Below are 25,413 nucleotides of genomic sequence, written 5' to 3'. Positions count from 1 at the left end.
GTGGGCTCTCAATGTGCCGCTTTCAGCAGTTTGGAGGGGCAAGGGAATGGCCTCCGACCCCATCTGTTTCCTGAAGATAGGCCCTGATGGGGGTAAGTGCTCCGAGAGGGCATGATATCCTGACAAAGGGCAGATCTCCCAGCAAAAACAACAGAATGAGAGAGAGACTTAGATTTGTCAGCTGAAGGAGAGCACAGAGGTTGGATCCTGGAAAGAGCTCGTGCTTTTCCTTCGTCCCTCTCATAAATCTTAGCAGTTTCCTCTTGTTTTTCCCATTCCAACTTTTGGCCTTTTGACTCAGTTTTTTTTTCTGAAGGGGTTGAGATTACGTTGTTTTATTTAGGTAAGGAAGTCCCCAGCACTTAGAATTCGGCAGCGGAAGAAGTGGTCTGTCACCTTTTGAACTTGTGGAAAGTGGTGCTCTGGGTTTTCCATTCATATCATTGTACAGTGAACCAATGGAATGGAATGTTGGCAACATAATGTTTTGAATAGGGACACATTAGAGTATTTGTAAAACCAATGGGCTGTATGGGCGAAAGCTGTATTGTCAGTTGACTGGTGTTCCCTGGTCATTCTCTGCACCTGTTTGTCCTTGAGTGAGATTGTTAGCCACTTGGTTTTCTCCCCCTATCCGTTTCCCCTACCAACGCTCAACCCACACACATACACACACACACACACACACACACACACATACACACACACACACACACACACACACACACACACACACACACACACACACACACACACACACACACACACACACACACACACACACACACATGCATCAGCATATGGCACATCCATCTATCCAGTATCAGCTGCCTCCCGGCTTATAAGACTTAACACATTGACGAATATGATAATAATGCATATTCTATAATCCAATATCTATTGACTGATGTTCCAAAAGGCCCATGTTTCACAAAATCATCTGTTTTGCAATATAGGGTTTCTAAAGGCTATGTGGTCTAAATTGCACATTTAATCTTCTCTTTCACTCTATCTTGTTTCTCTTGTCTTAAGGTCATTTCAAGGACTCTCGTTTTTCACAAATATTCCCGTCGTTGTTCGGGAATAATAGAAATGTTCTAATTTACCTCATGCCAGGCTTACAATCTAAAGTACAGCCATTGTCTTGTGTCGGCTTTAAATGTCAGAGAGATTGTGTTTTGAGTCACAGTGGGCTAAGCCATTACATGGCCACATACAAGGTTAATTGTAGTAAAAGTATTTCCACTTAGTCTCTCCTCTAATTATACTTAAAATTGCATATTTAAATGTAACTTTTCAGATAACACGTAAGGCGAGGTATTGTTCCCACTGAAGAACAAATGGACTTAGTTGCACAGAACTCTAAATTCATACACCACAACCCTATAATTACTATGACAAATAACACCACGGTGGCCCTCCTTTTTATTTCAAAGAGTGAGACAGATGAGTTGCTAATACAGTCTTCTAAAACACATCTCTTACACACTCTTCTTCTCTCTTTTGTCCCTCTTTCTTCTCCAGACGGTGTTGATCTTGAGGATGACCCATCGTGTTCTTGGCCAGCATCATCTCCCTCCAGTAAGGATCAGACTTCTCCAGGACATTGCGAGGACTACGATTTTGGCGAGGATGAAGGGGGCCCTGGTCTGCCATACCCGTGCCAGTTCTGTGACAAGTCCTTCAGTCGCCTAAGTTTCCTCAAGCGTCACGAACAGAGTCACGGTGATAAACTCCCTTTCAGTTGTACCTTTTGCAGCCGACTGTTCAAGCACAAGCGCAGCCGGGATCGACACGTGAAGCTCCACACCGGCGATAAGAAGTATCACTGTGGAGAGTGTGACTCTGCCTTCTCCCGCAGTGATCACCTCAAAATCCACATGAAAACTCACGCCTCCAACAAACCCCACAAGTGCCCTGTGTGCCGCCGAGGCTTCCTTTCCTCCAGCTCTCTTCATGGACACATGCAAGTACACGAAAGGGGCAAAGATGGCAGCAGCTCCAGCCTTTCTAGAGCTGATGATTGGAAGTTGAAAGAAACAAGCAAATGCAGCCGTTGTGAGGAGGGCTTTGATGTCCCAGAAGAGCTCCAGAGGCACATCGCTGAGTGCCACCCAGAGTGTTCGCCATCAGAGGATGGAGGCCTAGGTGCCACGCTGCAGTGCATCTACTGCCATGAGCCCTTCAGTGATGAGGGCACCTTGCTGACACACATCGACCAGGCCCATAGTAGAGACAGAAAGGGCCACAGCTGTGCTATTTGCTCTGACCACTTTCTGTCTGTTGAGGACCTCTATGCTCACATGGACATTCACCAGCTCCCTGAGTCAAGTAACCATAGTAACAGCCCTTCCTTGCTAACAGTGGGTTACACCTCTGTTTCCAGCACTACTCCTGACTCTAACCTCTCCGTCGACAGCTCCACAATGGTGGAGACCGCGCCACCCGTGCCCAAGACAAGGGGCAGGAGAAAGAGGGCAGCTCAAAATACATCAGACATACGAGGACGTTCATCCAAACAGCCGAAAGTCTCCTACAGTTGCATGTACTGCAACAGGCAAGTATTCTCCAGTTTGGCTGTGCTTCAAATTCACCTGCGAACCATGCACCTGGACAAGCCAGAGCAGGCTCATACCTGCCAGTTTTGTTTGGAAGTTCTGCCTTCTTTACTAAATCTAAATGAACATCTTAAGCAGGTCCACAATGCAGAAGACCATGCTGCCCTGTTAGTCAGCTTACCTGATCCCCTTCTTCAGTGCAACTTCTGCCCTGAGGTGTTGAGTGACCTCAACGGACTCCAGGAACACATCCGATGCTCTCATGGCTTTCCTAGTCCTGTGGCCAAAGAGAGCAATGCCTTCTTTTGCCCCCAATGCTACATGGGGTTCTTGACGGAGACTACCTTGGAGGAACATGTTCGTCAGACTCACTGTGATGGGGGAAGCCTGCGTTTTGACTCCCCCATGGCTATAACTCCCAAGGAGCCTATAGTAGAAGTGTACTCCTGTTCGTACTGCACCAATTCCCCCATATTCAACAGTGTTCTGAAGCTCAACAAGCACATCAAGGAGAATCACAAGAACATTCCACTTGCACTGAACTACATCAACAACGGAAAGAAATCTCTGCGCACTCTCAGTCCTTCTTCTCCAATATCTGTGGAAGCTACCATGTTTAAACAAGGCAGCTCACGTACTTCCAGTGAGTTCATATGTAACCAGTGTGGAGCTAAGTATACCAACTTAGACCTTTTCCAGACTCACCTAAAAACTCACCTGGATGGCATGCAGCCTCAGCTGACCTGCCCACAGTGCAACAAAGAGTTCCCCAACCAAGAGTCCCTGCTAAAGCATGTGACAATTCACTTCACTATTACCTCCACTTATTACATCTGTGAGAGCTGTGACAAGCAATTCACATCAGTGGATGACCTGCAGAAGCACCTACTTGACATGCATACCTTTGTGTTCTTTCGTTGCACTCTGTGCCAAGAGGTGTTTGACTCAAAGGTGTCTACCCAGCTCCACCTGGCTGTAAAGCACAGCAACGAGAAGAAGGTGTATCGCTGCACCTCCTGCAACTGGGACTTCAGGCATGAGGCTGACCTACAGTTACATGTAAAACACAGCCATCTGGAAAACCAGGGCCGTGCGCATCGCTGTATTTTTTGTGGAGAATCCTTTGGCACAGAGGTGGAGCTGCAGTGCCACATCACCACGCACAGCAAGAAGTACAACTGCCGCTTCTGCAGTAAGGCCTTCCATGCCATCGTCCTGTTGGAGAAGCATTTGAGAGAGAAACACTGTGTGTTTGAGGGAAAGCAGCAGAATTGTGGTGCTAATGGCTCTACTATAAGTAGTGTGGATGGCCAACCTAAAGAGGATGCTGAACTCCAAGGTCTCTTAACTAACAGCCATGGCCCAGGGACAGTAGTACGATCTGTTGTGGAGTCCCAGAACAGCCGTGATGGAAGTGAGGAAGAGGTGGAATCTGCAGATCCCATGTTTGGGTGTGACATCTGTGGGGCGTCTTACACCATGGATTCACTCCTCACTAACCACCAGTTGAGAGACCACAATATACGCCCTGGTGAGAGTGCCATGGTAAAAAGGAAAGCTGAAATGATCAAGGGCAACCATAAGTGCAATGTCTGCTCCCGCACCTTCTTCTCTGAGCCTGGGTTGAGGGAACATATGCAGACCCACCTTGGGCCTGTCAAACACTACATGTGTCCCATCTGTGGGGAGCGCTTCCCTTCCTTACTCACCCTGACTGAGCACAAGGTCACTCATAGCAAGAGTCTGGACACAGGAAGCTGCCGCATTTGTAAGATGCCACTGCATAGTGAGGAGGACTTCCTGGAGCATTGCCAGATGCACCCTGACCTAAGGAACTCCCTGACAGGTTTCCGCTGTGTGGTTTGCATGCAGACAGTCACCTCCACATTGGAGCTCAAGATCCATGGTACATTTCACATGCAAAAAGCTGGCTCCATGACCCCCAACCCACCCATGGTCCGAAACAATATCATCACTCACAACCATCAGCTACACCTTCCCCAGAAACTTTTCAAGTGCGCTTCTTGTCTGAAAGATTTCCGGTCCAAACTAGACCTTGTGAAGCTGGACATCAACGGCCTGCCTTATGGACTCTGTGCGTCGTGTGTGGCCGCAGCTGGTTCTAAAAGCTCCAGCCCAACAGTGAATGGAGGAAGGCAACAACAGCAAGGTGGGGCCTCCACTCCAGCACCAACTACAGGTGCATGGGTCCAGAGAGAGAGTCTCAGCCCTGGTGACGGGAAAGGCAAAACTGTCTCCTCATCGTCTTCATCCTCTTCCACATCCTCATTATCTGCTGCCAAGACGAGATGTTCCAGCTGTAATGTGAAGTTTGAGTCAGAAGCAGAGTTGCAAAACCATGTCCAGACGGTGCATCGAGAACAGGCAGGGGACAGCAACAGCGGGCAGCTCAAGACCCCCCAGGTGTCCCCCATGCCTAGAGCCAGTCCCTCACAAACTGAAGAGGTATTGTTAATCAGTGTTGTATTGAATAAGATTGAATAGCTTATAAGATCATGCTGAGGTTCTCAAATACTTTTGTATTGTTATGTCAAATCGGTTAAACTAAAAGGTTTTCTGTTTTGTTATATTATCTTTTATTTAGAATTGATAATCCCTTTGCTCTCTGTCTTATTTACAGAAGAAGACATACCAGTGCATCAAATGTCAGATGGTGTTCTACAGCGAATGGGACATCCAAGTTCATGTGGCCAACCACATGCTGGGTAGGAGAGAACTCTTTTTGTTTCACTCATTATTGTCTTTGTTGTGCTCCTGCAACAAAGTCATAAAACACAGTGCCTCTGCAGAATGTTTGTAAATGTGTTTTTCTACATTTCCCAAAGTATTTCTACTATAGCGTAAATTTGATCAATGTTAGAGGGAAAGATTTTGTGTTATCGTCATCGATGTTACATACGAATAATTAAGGAAAAAAAATCACCCTAAATTCACCACAACTATTTGATTATTTGAAATAAAGTCAGTCTTTTTATACTTAAAAAATGAATCACCTGATATATGTAATGAAATATTTGACCCTGTCTCATTCAGGCTTACTTTCTGGATCACATCACCAAATAGGTGGAATTATTTTAAATATTTTGACCATCAACTGCATCCCCATTGTTGTGAATTTATAAACCATCCTCTTCATTTCCCCATGCATGTGAATGGTACTGTATACAATAGTACGTGTGCATGTTTGTGGAGCAGAATCTCTCCACTTCAAACCACTTTGTCATGACAGTAGTTTGAAGCAGTGGAAACTTACCGTACAGATTATTGAAATATTGAAAAACCAAAACTGATTTTATTCAAAGTGGTAAATTTACGAATCATTTTCCACAGGTTTCAGAAAAACTTCCCATTGCAGGTGTATTTTTTATTTTCCTTATTTTTTTGCTTGTTTATTGTGCCTTTATTATTTCACTGAAGTACCCTGTTCAGATAACTGAGATCTGAATACAACATTTAGGAACATGCTCTCATGCTTTCAGCATCTAATGACGTCAAATCAACTGAAAAAATGGATGTTTGATTTTACTACTTGGTGTATGACTAAATTATTAAAAATTTCCTTTCACAAGATTCTTAAACAAAAAGTGCTGGTATATCACTAACCTCCACATTTTCAAAATGTCTTTACTTTTGGTTGTCATTTGTATGCAGGCAGAATAATTTGTAGAGAACAGACAATTGGAAAACAGGGTTTCTTGCCTGCAGTAAGTAGGCGTCTGAATTCCGGTCTCACGTTCCTTTATTCATTCATTTATTCAGCTCGTTTGGTGGCTCTTTCATTACACTGCATTATCTGTTGTCTTCAGTGGGGGAGAGACTCATTGATCTGGAACCAAACCGCCTCTCTGTTTGGGACACGCTTCTAGGCGCAGGTGAATTTAAACACGGTGGGCAATTCTATCAGGACCGGTAGGCAATTCTATCAGGGACCCACTGTTTGTGCATAAACAATCAGAAGCATGTGATTTGTGATTTTGATGCTGCAGTGTATTTGCAAAGGAGAGAGACGAGATGAGAGTGTGTAGGTGTGTATTTGGTATTCATCTTTGCGATCTGCTCACCCACTATTCTACTGGGGGTGCCTAATACAGTACCATGCCAGCATTAGTCCTTTCTCTCTCGAAGCCAGGCACGGAGCACACTGGGAGGGTAGAAAACAGACCCCCCTACTGGTTATTTTATGTCTTTCAGTGGCACAAGCGCACAGTTCCCGCATAATAGTGGAATTCAGACAGCTTAAGATAACAGGAGGATAGGTGATTGGGTTATTGTTTGATGTTTTACTTCTCTGATATGCCATCGCTTTGTATTCAACACGATCGTGGTTTTCATCAGACTCCCCAAAAGGGTTTCTGTTTGCTGCATTTGTTGATCTGTAAAATATGGAGAAGGCAAAACACGTCTTAATGAAAATGCAGTTGAAAAATGAACTTGTCGAGACGTGACTGTGTTTTTCTTTTAAACAAAGAAAATGGAACCGAACAGAAGAAATAAAAAGAAAAGAAAATATGTTTTTCCCGAAAAGCTGTAAAGAAAACAAATGCGTCAGGTTCGTAATCTAGTGGTTTTGTATGGCTTCTGATGAATCCTTCTTTAATGTAGAATGGGGTTGAACTCAATCCAGACAGTAATAACTGCAAAGCCAATTTGGGCCAAAAACATAGAAAAAAAAAATCCTAATTTGGAAAAGGTCTAAATACCGTCTCTACTGAAAAAAGGGACACTTTCTCCTTTTAATGGCCATCTGCACAGGAGAGGGGAAACAGGGGGCTGGGGTCATCTCCGCTCAGCTGTCAGCGTTATTAGCGTAGGTAATGGAGCAGACGCTGGATTCATAGGGGTGTTGTTTTCATCCATGCCCCGCTCCATGGTGTCAGTTCACACTGATAACTCTATATATAGTGGTGTGCCATGACATAACCATAGTCCTAAGTGTATGGAACAACAAAACCTGAGCCTGTCTCACCCAGACAAGTCCATATTAGCTGCCTTTGTAATACAATCGTCTCCCTAAACTGCAGTGCACTCAGCCTCCACCCTCGTCTTCCTCCCGTTGGGCCCAAGTGCTGGTGGCGGCCTCTTTTGTACGACTGCCAGCACATTTTGATGCATGGACATTACACTCAGATGATGACGTCCTAGTTCAGACATAAAGCGCGGCTCTGGTGCCCAGCTACTCGACATTTACTGTGATAATGGAGGTAAATGAAAGGGAAGGAGGTGGCCATGGATGCAGAAGGGTTTGTAGCCGGCCAGCCCCAGCCCCAGCCTGTGAACGGCCCCACGTGTCTTAAGATGGAGGCCGCAGCCTGCTAGGGCCCAGATGGATCAGTACACATTTGCTGTACAGCTGGTCGCTCTGTTTGGGGACCTGGTGCGATACTCCTATGGAGAAAAAAATGATATCGCCACCATCCAAGGAGCAATTTAATAGCAGGCCAGAAGACAGCTGGCCACTCTTTAGTTTAGAGTTTTTTTGGCATGGCACACTTACAGAATTGAGGGTGTCCGATTTTTCTCCAGAGACACACAGATTTATACAGCTTTCAGCTGCTGCAGTCACTATCAAACCTTTTACTGCTATTTTTCTTTGAGATTAGAAAACAAATCTGGCCATCAGCTGGTTTTGCCATCTTGATCTATAGTTACTGCCTCGGAAAAAAGGATTTAAAATCACCGCTCTTTCACAAAGTTGTCTGTTGTTTTGAGAGGATCTTTGAAGGTCTTTCATTGACACAAAAGCCTGTTTGGTTTTATCAGCGTGCTGTCGTGCCACCCCATTGCTTCACTTTGACCCCACTGTAAACTATGACATTTGGAGCCCCACGGGGGGGCAAGTTTGGCCTATTTATCGCACTGTTTCAAATGTCTCCATGTGGATTTTCAGAGCTCTGACATGTTTTGAAACATGGGCTCTGTCTTAAAGGCTTTTAAAGGTGAAAAGGGTTTTTGCTTTTCTGTTATATCTGCTTTCAATCCAAATTCTCATCTCACTCCCGTCCATTCCAAGCAGCTGCTGCCAAGGTGGCAGTGCTCGGAAGGACAACTGTAAACAAGCAAACCAAACCACATCCCAGAAAAGTGTTTTTGGGGTCACCTCTATGGATTTTTTTGGGCTGGTGACAACACCGAGCTCGAAGCCAAGTCAGGGAGGAGCCTTCTCTCACAGAGAGGAGCCGGTGGCCTGGTCGGCCCAGGCAGAGGGGGGCACTGGAGGGGTGGAAAGGTTCGGGGGCGGAGAGGGAAAGGCACATTTGCTGTACAGCTGGCCGCTCTGTGTGAAGCAGGCACTGTGGGCCGTTACAGAGCTGGAGAGGAGAGCGAGTGAGAGGCCTTTAGCTCTCCCAGAGTTTCTCCTCCTCCTCTCCGCCTCTCTGTCCCCCCCTCCTCTGTCCACTATCTCTCCATTTTCACTACCGGGCGCTCAAATGTTCATATGAAGCAGCCTCCAAAAGACATATTCTGTTGACTGTTTGTGGGGGGACAGACAGGAGGCACACAGCAACACGATTTGAAGCAGAAAGCCTTGTTTTGTTTCTTGCTAAGGGCCGCAAATTATCCTTGACACATATCCTCTTGTCTTTGGCCCCAAGAGCAACTTGGCCAGTGTATGTTGATTACATGGTCTCCATCACTGTCTCTGCCCTGGTGGCAACACATTCACTACTCCATTAAGCATTTTCTCCCCTTGTGCACAAACAGAATATGGTATTTTTATTCTTTGTTTCGTTTCCTATAATCCTCTTTGATTAGGTATGTCTGATGGTGTTCCCTCAGTTTCTGGGACTCTTTCATAGAGCACATACACATGTAATCTGCTAACAAACATGGCCAAACACTCCTCATTTGACTCCTGGGGGGGGCTGGATCAGAGTCAGAACTCGATAGACAACACGGAACAGGAACAGGATCAATCTTATGAAATAAATAAGAGAACAGGCTTGGACCAGCCAGTGGAAACAAAGGAAACCATGCGTGCCATATACTGAGTGTGATATCTGCCTGCTTTTATTAATTGGTGATTAATAACACCTTTCTGTTCGTTAGCGCAGTCACCTCCCGTGCAGCCAAGTGTGTTGCTGCTAATATGCAATTATGCGCACCTTACTGCTCGTTACATTATACCTCTCCCTGACTAATGTGGCGTCCATGAGGAGAATAGAAAACAGAGTGAGCTGCAAAAAGGAGCTATCAATAAGACTCTCACATTCACTGTGTTAGCTACCTGTCTGGACTGGGGTAGAAAAAAAAGTTTCTTATAAATTCCTCAATGTAACCAGGAGACTGCATTAAAAGTTTTACAGCATTGCAGAGACTGTTTTGCTCTTCCTGGTGTTTTTGTTGTAAAGCAGGGGTAATTGACATCACCATGGGGATGCTCTGTTGCTAGGCCAGACAAGCTCGGTCTGATGTGGTCCTTATCTATTGATTTTCCTGACATTTCCCCACACCTCACAGACTAGGCCAACATGTGAGAAAATATCTGATGCTCTCAGTTCATACAGCCTGTTTGTACAAACTCCGTGTGAGCACTCGCTGCCCCTCACCGCATTGCAATTGGTAGGTCGGTGTCGCCATAGTGAAACAGGGCAAATTCCTTTCACAGACTGGTTGAGCTTTGCTCATTTGTCCAGCTAATCACTCTGGAGTATAAGTTTCAAACTATATAGAATTGTATAAATTGTATTTTTCTAATTTGAAGCAGCAAAGGATTCACTGGTGCACTTTTTGGAATTCTCCCATGCAAGTCTAGTTGGGACCTTGGGGCGATCTGAATAAAGGTAGGCTCTTCCTGTGCATGTGGCTATGTTTTATTGATATACAGGAGGGATGTCTCCTTTAGAGTGTTAATGCCAACCCTTGTTCTGAAGTGAAGCCCATAAATACTGAATGATCAGAATTAACCTCTGCATTACTCCACCTCCCCATGGTCTCTGAGATGTCACCAAGGCCGTAGGTGCATGCGGACCCCTGGTCTGATGGGGTTGCTTAGCAGTCTGACTGGAGGGGGGCTTATGGGAGAAGTGCAAACAGACAGTCCTGCCTTACTAAAGGTCAGAGCTGCAACCTACACCTCTCAAATCCCAGTCGGGCCCTGATGGGACCAGGGTTCCAAGCGTGCCTAGAGATGCTTGTAGTAAGAGAGAATTACAGTGAGAGTGAAGTGGCACGCTACTGCAGAACTGTGTTGCTTTTAGAGGTTGTCAGCACCAATAGCAGTGTGACAGATCTGATCTAACTTTGTGTAGTGGCTCTTACTTGTGTGTGTTTTTGGAATGACGGGCACGCTGGGACACCAGTAGATATCATACGCTACTGGACAGGGAAGAGTTTCAATGTTGTGTGTGTAGAGAGGCTTGTGTTAGAACACAAGCAGACTCCAGCTACCGCAAAAAAGTTTTAGCTCTCTTCACGGAGCACTACGGTGGTTTTCCAAAGTACCATGTAACGAATGACTATCCTCATCGAACTTTGGCTGTGGCAGACAGGGGAGGAGAGGGGAGGGGGGATAGGGTCCTGAAAGGCCCCCCAGCGTCAAAGCCTTAATAATCATGTGAGCAGCGCTGGACTTCATTACCCTCCTGTTCGACAGGCCGAGTGCCAGCCTGGATTGCTGGCTGGCTGTGGCAAGGTCAACGGCGGAGGAAAAACCAGTTACTGTGTTACTCTGGAGCGGAATGGAGAGGGGCGGCCATCTGTCAGCTCAGGCCTGCCATACCCGCAGAGCAAATGGACACGGGCGGCCAGAGGAGAGGCCACAGACACCCATAGAGCTAAACCCAGTGAGCATAACACCGAGGCATGGACACGGATCCAGCCAAAGAGATGGGCCTTGGTACCACTAAAACACATATACACACACACACACACACATAGCGAAGAGTATACGGCAATCTCAAAGAAAATTTGGCAGCAGGTTGTGTGTGTTTATGCATGTTTTGTTTTTAGTGTCAGTGCGCTATTGGGCCCCCACTGTTTTAAGTCCAGATGGCAAACCATTTGATAAAAAGTTGATAAAAGTTTTGCTTGGCTTGCCAACAGTAAATGTTTTAATCATAGTGTTCCTTTTATGAAGACAAGCTCCTTGTGACTCTACGTGCGGAAAATGTGATCTTTGCCTTTAGACCATATTTTCATGGCGAGTCAAGGATCTGGTGGAGGCAACATGTTTTCCTCCTGGAGAACAACACAAACAACGGCACGCATTTCGCAGTATGCTCAGGTGTCTCGCTCTTTCATATCCTTACTCTAGTTTTAGTGTTTCACCTTGCTGGCTGTTTGTCTGCGCCTGAGTCGCACCAGCCCTCTCTGTGAGGACCTTTACGATGCCCTCTGGCCAAAATGGAAGAACCCCGTGGAATGTTCCAAAGCTCTCTAATAGGTTTCAGGTGCTGCGGGCCGCTGGCCAGCCCCCCACCATCACCTCACTCTGTGTCTTGTGTGATAGGACTCCCTGCTCCACAGTCAAAGCGTCGCCATTTCTCCTCTAAAAGAGAGAGTGCAGGTCTTCGAAATGGATCCTCGTCGTTGACTGTAAAATCTTTGCTTGTCTTAAAAATACGCAGTGATTTAGTTTTTACTCTTTATGGCAATCAATTGTGGAGAAAACCAGTTTATATCCAATTTGTGTCCGGAGCCTGCTAATTACACAAAGCACCAGTAAGCTGTGACGTCATCACTTCCCAAACAATATTTTTTACATACCTAACAAAGACTGTATATAATGAGGCCAAAACACAGGGGAGAACATTTGTTTCGCTTAATATCCGAATTAACTTGGACAGAGTGTTAATTAATAGGTAATTTAACAGGTCAACTATAATGTCGCAGTTTCTCTCAAGTTCAGGCTGAAACGTCTCTTCCCAATCCACAACTCAGCACATATAGAGCTCTTCCTTGTTTTCCCTCCTCTGCCTGGAGTACCGACCCCCTGGCTTTAGCGTCAACACGCTCCGGAAAACAGGGAGATGGTCCTGGGCGCTTCCACTCCCCCCCCCACATTAATGGAAATCACACAGGAACTCCCTGGATGAAAGCTTTATTAGTTATTAAGGTTTAATGTTGATATCAGTGCTTATATGTTTACTGGAGTGCACGGTACTGCTGATGTGGAATTGTCAGAGAGGTGCAGATTTAGTAAGGAATTAGTGTACACCCAGGATTTAATTAAGGGGATCTATTTCCATCTTGTTAGAAAGAGATAATGTGAGTGCTGCATGCATCGTAGGTTACCATATTAAATGTTGCTTCCTGTAACAGCATTATATCCACTACAGTAGAGCTTGCAGATTACAATATGGAAATAACATCCTACTATATTTAGCTGTAAGAATTGCTATCAAATGTAGATTTAAGCACACAGGCTCTCACAGTACATATGTATTTTTCTCTTTTATAATTCGAGACGTCATTAGTAAGAAGAAAAAAAACAAGCGACAGTCATTAGAGGTAAAATGGTCACACTTCCACTCTTTTCATATGTCTTGTTCCATTTCCAGCGTGACGGTGGAGTGTGAACAATGAAGCGACATGGCCTCTTTGTCTCTCCATTTGTCCCACCTCCGCCTGGAGACGCAAACCTTAAGCCACTCACTCTCTGATTAATCTTTAACATTTATAATTACTAATTAAGTTAGTAAGAGACTTTTAATGTAGTCCTCCTTCAATGGGGAGCGGAGAGGACAACAGATCATTAGCTTCAATAATGAACGCGGATGAGACAGATAATGGCCTGTGATAGGTGAATACTGACAGTTATATTAAATGAGGCGAGTATATGGGAAATGCTGTAGCACTTTGCGGATCCAGAGGCGCGGGGAGACAAGGTGGTGAAGTACTCTGCTAACTCCAGAACGGCCTAAAAGCATGAACAAATCATAGAAAGGGAGACTTTACTAATTAATACATATTACTGTGGTGTAGGCAAGTCTATATTAGCATATGTATCATAGGATGTATATCTGTGGTGGTAACTGTGTCAACCCCAAGTACAGATTTTATTTATTCATTCACACTGGTTTCATTGAGTTTTTTGGTCTCCCTAATGTCTTATCTCTTATCTTGTGTATCCCATTATCCCATTATTACATTAGTGTCTGCATTATCCGGGTGGCTGTAAGTTTCTGCCCATTAAAGGAGTCATTTCGTCTTCGTCTTGTTTTTTTTTTTTTTGTACCTTAACGACGACGACGCTACCCTGGCACATTCCGCGAGCCTTCCCACTTTGGGGGAAGGTGCTTATGCCATAATGATTATTATCATTAAGAAGATATTAATGTGCTTAGTGTTTGCGACCCAGCTGCTCATCATGGCCTGAGTTCCCTGCCGGGGGAGGGAAGCGAGCCGCTGCCAAAACGGACAGTGTGCGTCGACGCCACCGCCCACCTGTCCAGAGGTTTCAGGGTCGGTGGAGGTCACACCTACCTGCCTCCGTGCCCTCTGCCGAGCTGGAAGAGGAACAGGAAATTGGAGGAGATGGATGTGGGCTGAAGTTATAAAAGCACGACTTGTTCGAATTCAAGGGATTGGAAGCATCTCCCTCTAATGTCAGAGTAGTTTATAATAATTATAGTTATGTTAGCTTGTGGTGAGGGCATGGATGTTTTCCCTGCAGAGAGTCAGGCCACAAAATTATTTCAATGTCGTAGGAACACGAGCACGCATACTGTTTTTTTGTTTCGTTTTTTCAGGGGGTTGCATTAAAGTAGAATTGATCAAATAAGTTTTTTTTTAGCTTCTATAATTGTGTTATAAATTAATTTGTGACTTTTCGCACCATCCACATATTTTTTCTGTCATGGCAGAGGAGGCAGTGGCAGGATACTACGTGACGACTCCATGTTTTGAAGCATCATATGTACACAGAGAGACGGCGTGGGGCTGGAGGCGGCCTGGCTCAGCATCCTCCAGTCTCTCAGTTTCAAATTGCTGCTTCATTAGGGCCTGGAAAAGAAACCCATGGTTACATTTAATCAAAATCAGTATGGCAGACCCACATAATCAATCACAATCCTTATCCAATATGCTACATTCTGTAACTACCAAGCTGGCTTGGAGAAAAGTCAATTATAGCCCCTCTCCCTGCTCCTCTGCCGGGCTTGCTGTGATATTATACAGTTTCTGCAGTTGTTTTCATTATGAAAACATGGAGTGTGTGCATCTCACACTTGCAGCTTTTTCCTATTCATATAGCCATTTCCTTTTTCTTTTTTTTTTTTTATACTGCGAGTTCTTGTATGATACATGGACTGGGAGAATGACGCACCATATCTGGAATAATCAAATTAAGTATTAATGGTTTTTGCTCTCAAACTAACATTTGTGTTACACAGTGGGCTGCAGTCAGTGATGCTGTTCATATTTCATATATCTCGTGTCCATATGGAGCTGTTTTCACTGTCTCGCTCTCTGCATGGAATCATTTACAGTTTGTTTCTATGGATGCTCTACTTTCTCACCCCATATCCCTGAGTACATTTATGCGAATGCAAACATGCACACACACTGCACACTAGGGCGCACGCACACAAACACTGCAAACATGCTCACATACTGTACACACACTCATCACTCAATCCATCAATCATTGTTTTCCTCTTTTCCTCGTCTTGTGTGTTCTCTCTCTCTCTACCTTTTTCACTTCAGCGCTCAGCCTCGCACACAAATCAACGCGCTCCACGCAACACACACAGGCTGGGAAATGCACACAGGCACGCACACACAAGGTAGCTAGGTTGGTGGGGGCCATGGCTGCAGCTCTTCTGCGCAGTCCCAGAGTGGCTCCCGGGGCTCGGCTGCCAGTTGTTTGCCAGCCTCTCCGGGTGGAATTCATTCAAATTAAAGCGGTGGAATGAGGCCCGAGTCCCAGAATGCCTCGTCCCTCTCCTTCATCAGCATTCCGCCGATGAGAGTAATTAAAGCAGAAATTAATTCTGCTGTAAGCAGAGGAGCCACAGAATAACTGATATTAGAGGCTGGATGATGAATGCTTGGCATCAAGGGAGGTCTCAGGGGAAGAAGGGGAAATTCACAGATCTCTTTTTCTTTCTTTCTTTCTTTCTTTTTTTCTTTCTTTCTTGTTGTCTTTATTTTTCTATCGTTACACTTTTGCCCACTCCAGTTTTTTTTTTTTAACCTCATGTCTCTCTCGGATATGCCTGCTCACGACTCGCCCCTCATCTTTATGTTCCTTTCATCCTCCGTGGCAACATTCGTCCTTCCGTGTGCCACCTTGTGATTGCCACCGAGAGCTGAAGCCATTGGCTTTAAGCATGACTGAAGACATCACGGCTAAGCCTCCTCACTCAGTAACAGTATTCCACATTCTGCACTGGCGCTCTCATTTCAGTCAACAGGCATATTAGAGTGAACTGATGCTGCAAATGTTAGCACTTTGTTTGTCAACAGAAGCCAAAATGAAGAGTGCTTCCAGGTTAATCTGATAATACCAGGGGCTTACTATTAAGTGCCACAGTAAAAAATATATAATTTAGTGTTATTGTCAGCAGTTATATGAATTAATAATTATGAATTAATAATAATAAATAGCATTCTGTATATAAAGTAGTTTGAGCTAAACGCTGTGTATTATTTCACAACAAGCTGCGTTTATTTTCTCAGGCATAGTTTGAGACTGAACCTTGAAGCTCGCCAGATGATGTGATATTCTACCCAGGATGATTCAATGATCCCCCACGTCCCCTGACACTTTATTTTTGGAATAGCACATCTTTAGCAAGAGCAGTCACAAGACTGAAAGACAAACACCTGAACTCTTGAAAGACTGAGGCTGCATGAGACTGTCAGGAAGGCTGTTTTCCTCGCTCAGAATCAAATGGAATTGAACAAAGGTTAGCTCTTTGGGGCTTTATGGTAATGTGATATACGATGCTGCCGTGGAATTTGCCAATGCATGTCTTAGCACTGTCTGACTCTAAGGAAAGAGTGGATGGTAATTACGCTGACCTCTGCCTCTCCCTCTCTTATTCCGCCCTCTGGGTAAAAAGCCTGAGGAGGTAATAAACAATAGATAGATTTGTCTTGTTTGTCTTGCGGCTGCCGCACTCGTAATGACACACGAGATCGGTGTCTATTTTGAATATTATACATGCCAAGTTCTTAAGGTAGATGTGTTGCATTTTTAATTGGCCTTTGCAAGAATATCTCAATCAGATGTAAATGAACGGAGGCTCAACCTGAGAGTTACTGACTGGTATTAAGAATTTAGTGCGCTGGCACGGAGTCGAAACACTTGAAACCAGAAAAGGCCTAAATGCAGAGGAGATGTCAAACTGTGGACAGAGCCAGCCACAGACCTGTAGGTGAGGCCGTGTTGTGAAGTTGAAAGGTTTGAGGGATCACATCACTGGCAAGGGCCAAATAACCCCTGCTGTTTTATACCCTGGATTTTAACTGGAGATACAACTGCATGCCACATGTAGAGGAAAGAGAAAAGCTGTGTCCCAATACGTGGGCCACGTAGACCGCAAAGAACCCAAATGAGACGGTCTGGTCTAAGGAAGATTACCATCATTTGCGTCTGTCGCCTAGCAACAGTGCTGCATTTGGACACTGGACTGTAGTTGCCCTTTGGTTTTCATCATATGTACTGTTAGCAGTTTGAAGCCTTGCACTTACATCTAAGATTCTTTTGGTCTCGTAGCTTGCCGCCGTCATTATCTCTTGGAAAACGGTTGGTCACTGAAACGCAGTGAATCCTGGGAAAAAAAGATAAACCCATTGGAGCCCTTGTTGCTCAAGGATGGAAGGAGGCATTTATCTGCCGCAATTGAAGGAGCCTTCGAATTAGGAGGGGTCCAGCTACGCCGCTGTGACGCAATTGGTTACCATTGGGGCACAGCTTAAGTCTCAACATACCTCTGATGTAATTAACTTACATTATACACCAATTAGCCACAACATTAAAACAGGTAACTGGTTTTAATTATCTGATCAGTGTATAGGGATAGTGACACACAGGAAAAATTGGAAAATATAGAAAACATAATAATAATAAAGTATTTTATACACAACTAAGTTATAATATACAAACTAAATAGTCACAATCTTAATGTTAGTATTAAGTGTTGGAGAGAAATAGGTGGGCGATGTTTGCTGCAGTGAAACTCTACAGAGTAAGAGCCCAATATTATTCCGTGTCATTTGGCTGCTTCTGTTTCCAGTCTCCCTTTTTCTGTATTCCGTCTTTTGGAAAGATGATATGAAGCGTGAAGCAGAAATAGTAATCATAAAGCACAGGCATTTCCTCTAAATTATTTAGTAATGGTGTCTTTTTATAGACACAAGGTTTACCTATGGACCTTTACTAAAAGCTTGGTACTTAGCAGCAGTTTTCAGAGTGTATCTCTGCAGTGGATCATATTGCTGTGGCGCATGATCTTTCCCTCCATCATTCAGAGTGGCAATGCTGTTATGAACGGTGAGGGCATATCTTGATGTCTGCCGTCCTGGAAATGGTGGCGGCATTGTTTGTTTGTCTGCTTTCGTCCCGCACACCAATAAAAATACGCTCAAAATGAAGCCTTGGTGTAACAATGACCTTAAACGCAATGACACTCTTTCCCATAACGTTGTCCTGTCCAATAGTCCAGAACTCCCCTAAGAGGCCTTACAGCAGGTCTAGGAGGAACCAAATGAGAGAGAAATCGATTACTTTCCTCTCTCCACTGTCTCTGCCCTGGCTGAATTACTGAAACAAGATGCTGCACTTAGAGGAGTCTTTGGAGAGGCAGAGGGAAAACGAGAGAGCGAGAGAGGTGGGGAGAGAGACGCACACTTTTAGGGACATGGGTGCCATTTAGACGAGGACCATCCTCTCTCAGAAAGCCACTAAAAGCAGCGAATGATCCTCTTCCTGTCCCTGGCTGGGAGGTGGTTAGCCTCCTGTGGTTAACTGAATACAGAGCATAAACTCCGGTTTGAGGTCAAAGCAAGATCATTAAAAAGAATATTAATTCCCTAAGTGCGAGCATGACAGTCGCACACACACACACACACACACACACACACACACACACACACACACACACACACACACACACACACACACACACACACACACATACAGTATGATCTGCACCAAAGCTAAGAGTGTCACAGTGACGGCACCTGAGCCGCACCGACCGTATCTGCCACTGTTTCCAGACTTCCTCGTGTCAAATGGGTTTTGTTTAACATCCGCACCAGATTTTATTGTCTGAACTATGAGGATGAAAATGAATCCCGCTCGTTTAGTAGACAGAACGTGGTGCTTAAGGGAACCAATTCCTGTAAGTGCCATTAAGTGGAAATTGCCGTTCACATATTCCAGTGGTTTGATTAATTACACTCTCTCATGTGTTTTCATAAAGGCCCAATGAAATATGGGGAGCAAATTGCATTGTGTTCCTGTATCCTGTTATGTAAAAGCAGTTTAATTATTGACACATGTTTTGCCACCTGGCCGGGGGAAAGGATGGTTGGACATGAATAGAAATCATACAATAGAATATTATGGACGGGTGGTGCTAGCACTTGAGATGCCATGTGTTTCTGTATCTGCGACTCAATTAGTGTCCCCGTCTTCACCTCGCCTCAGATCTCCTGCTGGATCGGAGCGCCGAGCAGTCGAGATCAGCTGGATATGACATAGTTGTGAGGGAAGCGTTTTGTGAGAGCGGCTGCACTTTCAAACCTGTTTGACTTTGTGCGGCAGGACTGCTTTCTGAAAGGTCTCCTCTAATAAATATGTAGTCAAGGAGATATTTTGTGAAGGCTCTGCGGTCTCTCTGGGGGATTTTAAAGATCACTGCTGGCTTTGTGTGATATCTTAACATAGCTCTTTTTGATCAGAGCACAGGCTTAGACGCTGCTTAGTTACTCACACACTGCTACTTTGAACCCGAGGAAGCAGAAGACAACAAGCAAATTTGCAGCTTGAGCAGAGATGTGATTATTCCTCTTTTCCTCCCCTCGTCTTTGTTCCTGGGCTTCCAGTGCTTTTCAAGAGCAGTGCCCTCTACTGCCACGGAGATCGAATAACAGCTCAGTTTCCGGGCAGTGCTCCCCTTCTGCTTTAGCCAGCAGTGCTTAGGCTTCACTCTATTTTGTATTCTACAGTGTATGTGGAGGTATTAGCTCGTAAAACCCTCCTACTGTCATATGAACCCACTGCCGTCCCTGAGTTCTATATGAACAGCAGGGCTCTGATACTTAGTCCCAAGCTGTTCCTGTTTGCCCAAAACGATCAGGCCTGGCCTCGTGCTCTCTACCTGATCTAGTTGACTGGGCTGTGTAAGTTAGGTAGGCAGTCCCTGTCTCCATCCCCCTCCTCCCTCCCAATATGCACTTGGACCCAGGCTCAGGCTGCACCTTTTGTGTTCCACAGGGATAGGGGGCCAGATGGAGGAATTTGATTAACCAGCAGTGGAGGACCAAATGTTCAATTGGATACAGAACCAGTTGGAAGGTGGGAGGGAGCGAGGGATGAGGCGGGGTAGAGGGAGAAATCTAAAATGGCTGGTCATGTGCGCCGGCCAACACTTTCCAAAGGGGAGCCCAAACAGACACTGAGGTGTAGTAATGCAGAAGCCCTTTTCCAAGTACCAGCTGGGCCTTTTAGGAGCCTCTATCCCCACAGCAGACACTCGGCAGCCTCCGAGCAGCTTGACTTTACCATATGTGGAACTTTTTTATGCTCCACCTGGTTTCCCCAGGGGACCCATGCCGCTGGGACGCCGGAGGCAGGTGAATTGCTCTTAATGCAAGGCATTGAATCACTGGGCCAACAACATGAGGGAAGTGCCTAGGGAGAGGAAATGGATCTGCAGAAAGACTGGCGCGGACTGGCGCGACCTTGGAACTAGTGCCTGCTGAGGAACAGAAAACGAGGCCGCATGACGTGTCATTGTGCCTGTGCTCACAATACGCCTCGACTTTAATAATATCCACACTCGTAAAGATTTAACAAAGATATTTAATGGAACTAAATCCATTTGCAAACTCTCAGCTCACATTCAGAGTATCTGTGCGCTGAGTTTTTCCCTGTCTCTACAATTTTTCTGTAGCTGTTCCTTTCAGTTTCATATAAAAATTATTGATATGGATTTTGCAGTATCGGTTTTGTGAATGCAGCGTGACTTTATTCTGATGAGCAGCACTTTTTATCACAAACTAATATTTCTGATCCCCCCCCCCATGCAAATAGTAATTTTCTCAGTAACAGCAGCAGTCGTGCCTCTGGCTGGCGAAAGATATTTTTCTTCCATAGTTTGAGTCCAAACCATCAGGACAGGTAGGTCAGATGAGGGGGGTTTTGGCCTGGGCAGTGGGGGTGTGGTCACTTTCCCGCCTGCACCTGTCTCACTGTGTCTGTGGCACAAAGCCAGAGGTCAGGGGTCACCGCGGGGGGCTGTCAAGGTCAAAGGTTTATCACTCTCCGAGGGGTCCTGGAGCCATCACTCAGACCCTCCAGTACACACGATCTGCCCAGTCCAGCCTCTCTTTTTTTCTCCCCCCCACTCTTTCTAATCCTTCCAAATGGCTCAGGCGAAACTCCTGACAGCAGCAAGAGAAACAAACTGTGGGGTGTGGAGCTCTAAGCCATCAGCTGGAGATTTCACTTTGAAAAGATTCCCTTTTACTCACTGCCCTTTCCACCAATCAGAGGGCCCGCCAGAGTCCAGGCACCCAGAGCAGCTGCCCTCTGACCCTGCCAGCGGTGGTTGGTTTATTTTGTTTGGGCATTTTAGAGAGGATGGTGCTGCTTTTGACAGGTCAGGCAGCAGGACTTGGATGAGGTCTTTAGCAAAGACAGCCAGAGAGGGAGAGGGAGAATTTCACAGCTCAAGAAAAAGACTCTACCTTGAGCTGCTGTTGCAGTTCTGCCGTTCCACTCATATTGCTGGAGAGGTTGTCATATTCATTGAGACATGTGGAAAACGGCCCATTTGGGGGGGGGGGGGGGGGGAGGGGCCATTCATGCAAAGTCAATTCCATCAAGCAGACAGAAATTCCTCGATACCCCTGTTTATGCAGCTGTGCCCTCCGATCAAATTACCAAGCCTTTTACAACGCCGCACCTCCTTCTGCCCCTCATGCTGGTCCAATCCAACCCCGTGTGCATGTGCCAGGAGCCTCAGATGGGTATCCGGCTCACCGGGGAGAATGGGAGAGGTAAAGATGCATGAGGGGGCACGTAACCCAGAGTTCCACCTACCCGCAGCAGTAATTGGGGTAGTGCCAAAGAGCTTCCAGGGGTCAGTGGAGGGGTCTGTCATGTGAGGGGCACGTACAGGGGCAGGCAAAGGAGGCACATCCCCAGAGAAGAAGTACTAACCGTCATGCTGTAGCACCAACTCTGACAGACCGCAGGGAATGGACCCGCCACATCGAGCCTGTCAGCTGTTCCAGCAGCGCCGAGCGATCGTGGAGCCCTCCACTGGGACTGTATTACTGAAGGCTTTTCTTCTCCTGCCTGTTTTATTTTTTTTGGGTGGGGAGGGCAGGACTGTGGGTCTGTGTGCAGGGGGGGTGTTGAGGGGTATAATTGAGAGCACAGGGGGAGCATCGTCTCTCCATCTTATGATTTGGAGGTGAAGACAAGCGCCCTCGGGGGCCCCCTGTCAGAGCTTTTGGGCGCGCTCTGTGCAGACTTCAATAAAAACACAAAAAAAGAATTCCCCCACAAGGGCGCCCGGCTGAATCGCTGACGCCAATGTAAAAGATTCCGTTTTCTGTGAATCATTTAGTACGCGACCCTGAGCTCTCTGCACAACATGACAATAACAGGAAACCCCCCTCTGTCCCCCTTATTGTGAAGAAATGAGGATTGCAACAAACCCGGGGAATGGCAAATTATTTTTTTCACACATACAATTTCACACATTGATCACCCTCTGCCACTCCTCCATTTTCCTGCTCCCCTCCCACCTCTCACTCCTCCTTTCTTCTCCTCCTCTCACTGTATTCCTGTCATGACAAATGTCAAACAGTCAGTTAGGAGGGTGTTTTGTCTTTTTGGTAACCAAGAGCGTGCCAAGTCGACTGTGCGCTGGGACAAGACTGCTGCGGAAGCATCACGTTGGAGCATCAGCATCAGATATTTCTGTGAAAGTAACAGAAATGTTTGAAGGTGTTGTCACAAGCTCACAGGTTCCTGCTGTTTGTGTGCACCAGAGGGAAATGGCGCCTTCTCAGCCCCTTTGTCTCCTCCCTCCCTATTGTTGTTTTTAAACTTATTCCTCTGTTTAGTTGTTATCACTTTTATTGTGGTTAAGAATCTCAGCATGGCTGTTTTTTGTGGGTTTTGACAGAGGGGCTCAGCGTTGTAGTCGGAGTTAAAATTAGAGGAGTTGCGTTTCTGTGTGACTTGGAGACATGTCATCTTCCAGAAGCGGTGGGGAGTCTGTCAGTCACAGCCGTGGTGTGTTTTAATCATCTCTGTCCCACTTGGAGAAGCGCTGACGGTTAGAGTGAGGGTTCCCTCCCCTGGACAATACCAGTACGCTAGAATCTCATACACTCTGATGTCAGACACAGCAACCAGTTAAGAAATATGAGACGTTTTCTTCCTCAAGTTAATCCTGCAAATTCAATAGGGGAATCAAGCGATGTCTGGTGAATTTGAAGACGTATCACAAGTGTGTTTGAAGGGGTTTTGTGATCTTTCAAACGATATGACAGCTGGAAGGAGATTGGCAACAAAATAGCAGGAGTTTGTCACTATAATAAGAGAACGAAGCTGATAGAATAATCAAAACCCACGACGTCTTAGAAGCTTAATGAGCGAGGGCTCCCCCCAAGCGAGCAATATTAATAGTGTTTTGTAATTCTATAGCCCTTTTAATAATACTCCAAGGGATTTTAAATAGACATTTCTTTGTAAAGCAAAGTAGGTTAGACTGCAAATTATATTTTCCATAATGTTGCTTTACAGTGCGTCGCTGAGACTGAGTGTTGGCTGCGGATTCTCTTAAGCCCGCGCAGAGCTGGCCAGCACACTTCACGTTCCCTTTAACCCCAGCCCGCCCGTCTGAGCATGCTCCTCGCGGGCCTCTCCAGAGATACGGCCTCTCATTTCTGAGAGCATCTTCTGACAGTCTTAATGGACAAGTGGTCTCTCCGCAAAGCCAGGAGAGCTCTCGCCGAAAAAGACCACTCTGGGCATGTCTGGGATAAGTAGCGCTTCCTCCTCTCGTGTCTAAGGTTGTGTTTATGGGCAGAAATTAAACGGAGCTGTCAGGTGGAAACAAACATGGAGGAAGAGGGGGGGAGAGGAGAATATTGGCTGTGTTCCAAATCACTCACTAATAACGATATAGTCCACTATATAGAGTTCTTCATTTTCTGGTGTTGTCCAAAAATGGCAGAGGGACGAGAGGAGAGAGGGCAGCATGTCACTCTTATTCTTAGCAAAAATATCGTGAGGATAAAGACAAACAGGTTTATATTTGTCAGCATTTTTTAAAACAGTTTATTTAAGAGTACGTCCCTAATATTTCCGATGGTGTACTTTGTCTTCTTAATGATCGGCAGGTAAAATATGTAATAAGACCAGAGCAGCGCATCACAGCAGAAACTACTGCAAACACGTTTACTTCTGTATATTTAAACATGGTCATTCAATGTGTGTAAAAAAACGTTTAAAATTTACTGTGGGATTTTCCACCAGCTGACGTTGTTTAACCTTGTTTTACCGCTGTGAGAAAATGCGCCAAGTGGTGTAAGAAAGCGTTTTTCGAAGTCGAGTCAGATTTACTTATAAAGCAGTTTTAAAAAAATCACACGAATTTAGCCAAAGTGCTCTACAATCATGGCAAATGTTAAGAGTTATGATATGTGAAATATTGTAAAGTAGGAATCTAAATAATTCTACTAATTGCTCTAATTCCAGTTGGAGTTTGGAGATTTCACAGTTAAAGCATCGAGTGAAATATGCCACTAAATTGAGCTTTAAACAGAAGTACTTAGAAAAAATATCCCTACAAGCCCCCAAGCAATTAATCCAGCCGCCTGCCTTTGTCCACCTACCCATTGTGTTCTTTGTGAAAACCGCTCTCTTATACCTCCACTTACTCCATCCTTCGAGACGCCATTGGAAATCCAGGGCTCTGACTTGAACCCACAGTTGGTTTAAGTGTAATGAAATGTATGTCATGTCTCCGGCTCTCTCCCTCTGGCTTCCCCTCACCCCTGGCCCCCTGAAAGCACTGCCTTTGACAGGAAGGCCTCTGTGGCTTCTTCTGCAGTGATCTTTAGCCCCTTCAGGTCCCATTGACTATTTCAGGACGTCCCTGCGATTTGAGGGTGGACTCAACCGTTCACGCGTGCTTCAGAGCATTGACTGAGGAGAGAAATAGACAGAGCGATGGAGTGGAAGCCTCGGACAGCTAAACCGGCCCTCGGGGAAATCCTACCCTGATGCCTGGCCGTGAAAAAAAAATAAATAAGAAAAACACATGACCTCTGCTCTGTTAGTATTTATCCATGTTGTACAGTGTGATTATTGAAAAACAGCAAGTTGGCGGTGCTTATTATGCGGCTCGTTCTCATTTAGTCTGCGATTTCCACAGTTTTCTCTGTTAGTCTGTAATGTGTGTTCTGTCCTGTAGTAATGATAATAGAAACAAACTATGGAAACAGACATAAGGTGCCGTCTCTGTGAAAGGACCCAAGCTGAGCCATTCCAGATGATGCACATTTAAATCTGAGCATATATTGACTCAGTTCCTAGTACCTGCTTGTTTATCATAGATTCAATCTTTATGCAGATGAGGGTGAACAGATCATGCATGGAACACTTACCTTGCATGTGTGCTTATGAGGCTGTGTATGC

The 25,413-nt window shown here is 45.4% G+C and overlaps 1 protein-coding gene across 9 annotated transcripts in view; it reads left to right on the top strand.

Annotated features, from left to right (window-relative positions):
• LOC117778783 (zinc finger protein 521-like) overlaps positions 1-25,413 on the top strand; it is a 92,782-nt gene that overhangs the window by 39,036 nt on the left and 28,333 nt on the right. For 5 of the 9 annotated variants that reach the window (XR_004616844.1, XM_034614574.1, XM_034614579.1 and 2 more), the window contains 3 exons: positions 1,525-5,024; positions 5,200-5,284; positions 5,613-5,642. Coding sequence is in view for 8 of the 9 variants with exons in the window: in XM_034614574.1 (XP_034470465.1) it covers positions 1,525-5,024; positions 5,200-5,284; positions 5,613-5,642 (3,615 nt within the window). In the remaining variant the exon portion in view is untranslated. The remainder of the gene's footprint in view (positions 1-1,524; positions 5,025-5,199; positions 5,285-5,612; positions 5,643-25,413) is intronic. The other 4 variants (XM_034614580.1, XM_034614576.1, XM_034614575.1 and 1 more) reach the window with 3 other exon arrangements.

Source organism: Hippoglossus hippoglossus, chromosome 17, assembly GCF_009819705.1.
Source record: "Hippoglossus hippoglossus isolate fHipHip1 chromosome 17, fHipHip1.pri, whole genome shotgun sequence".
Lineage (NCBI taxonomy): Eukaryota > Metazoa > Chordata > Actinopteri > Pleuronectiformes > Pleuronectidae > Hippoglossus > Hippoglossus hippoglossus.
This window is presented reverse-complemented; position numbering and strand designations above follow the sequence as displayed.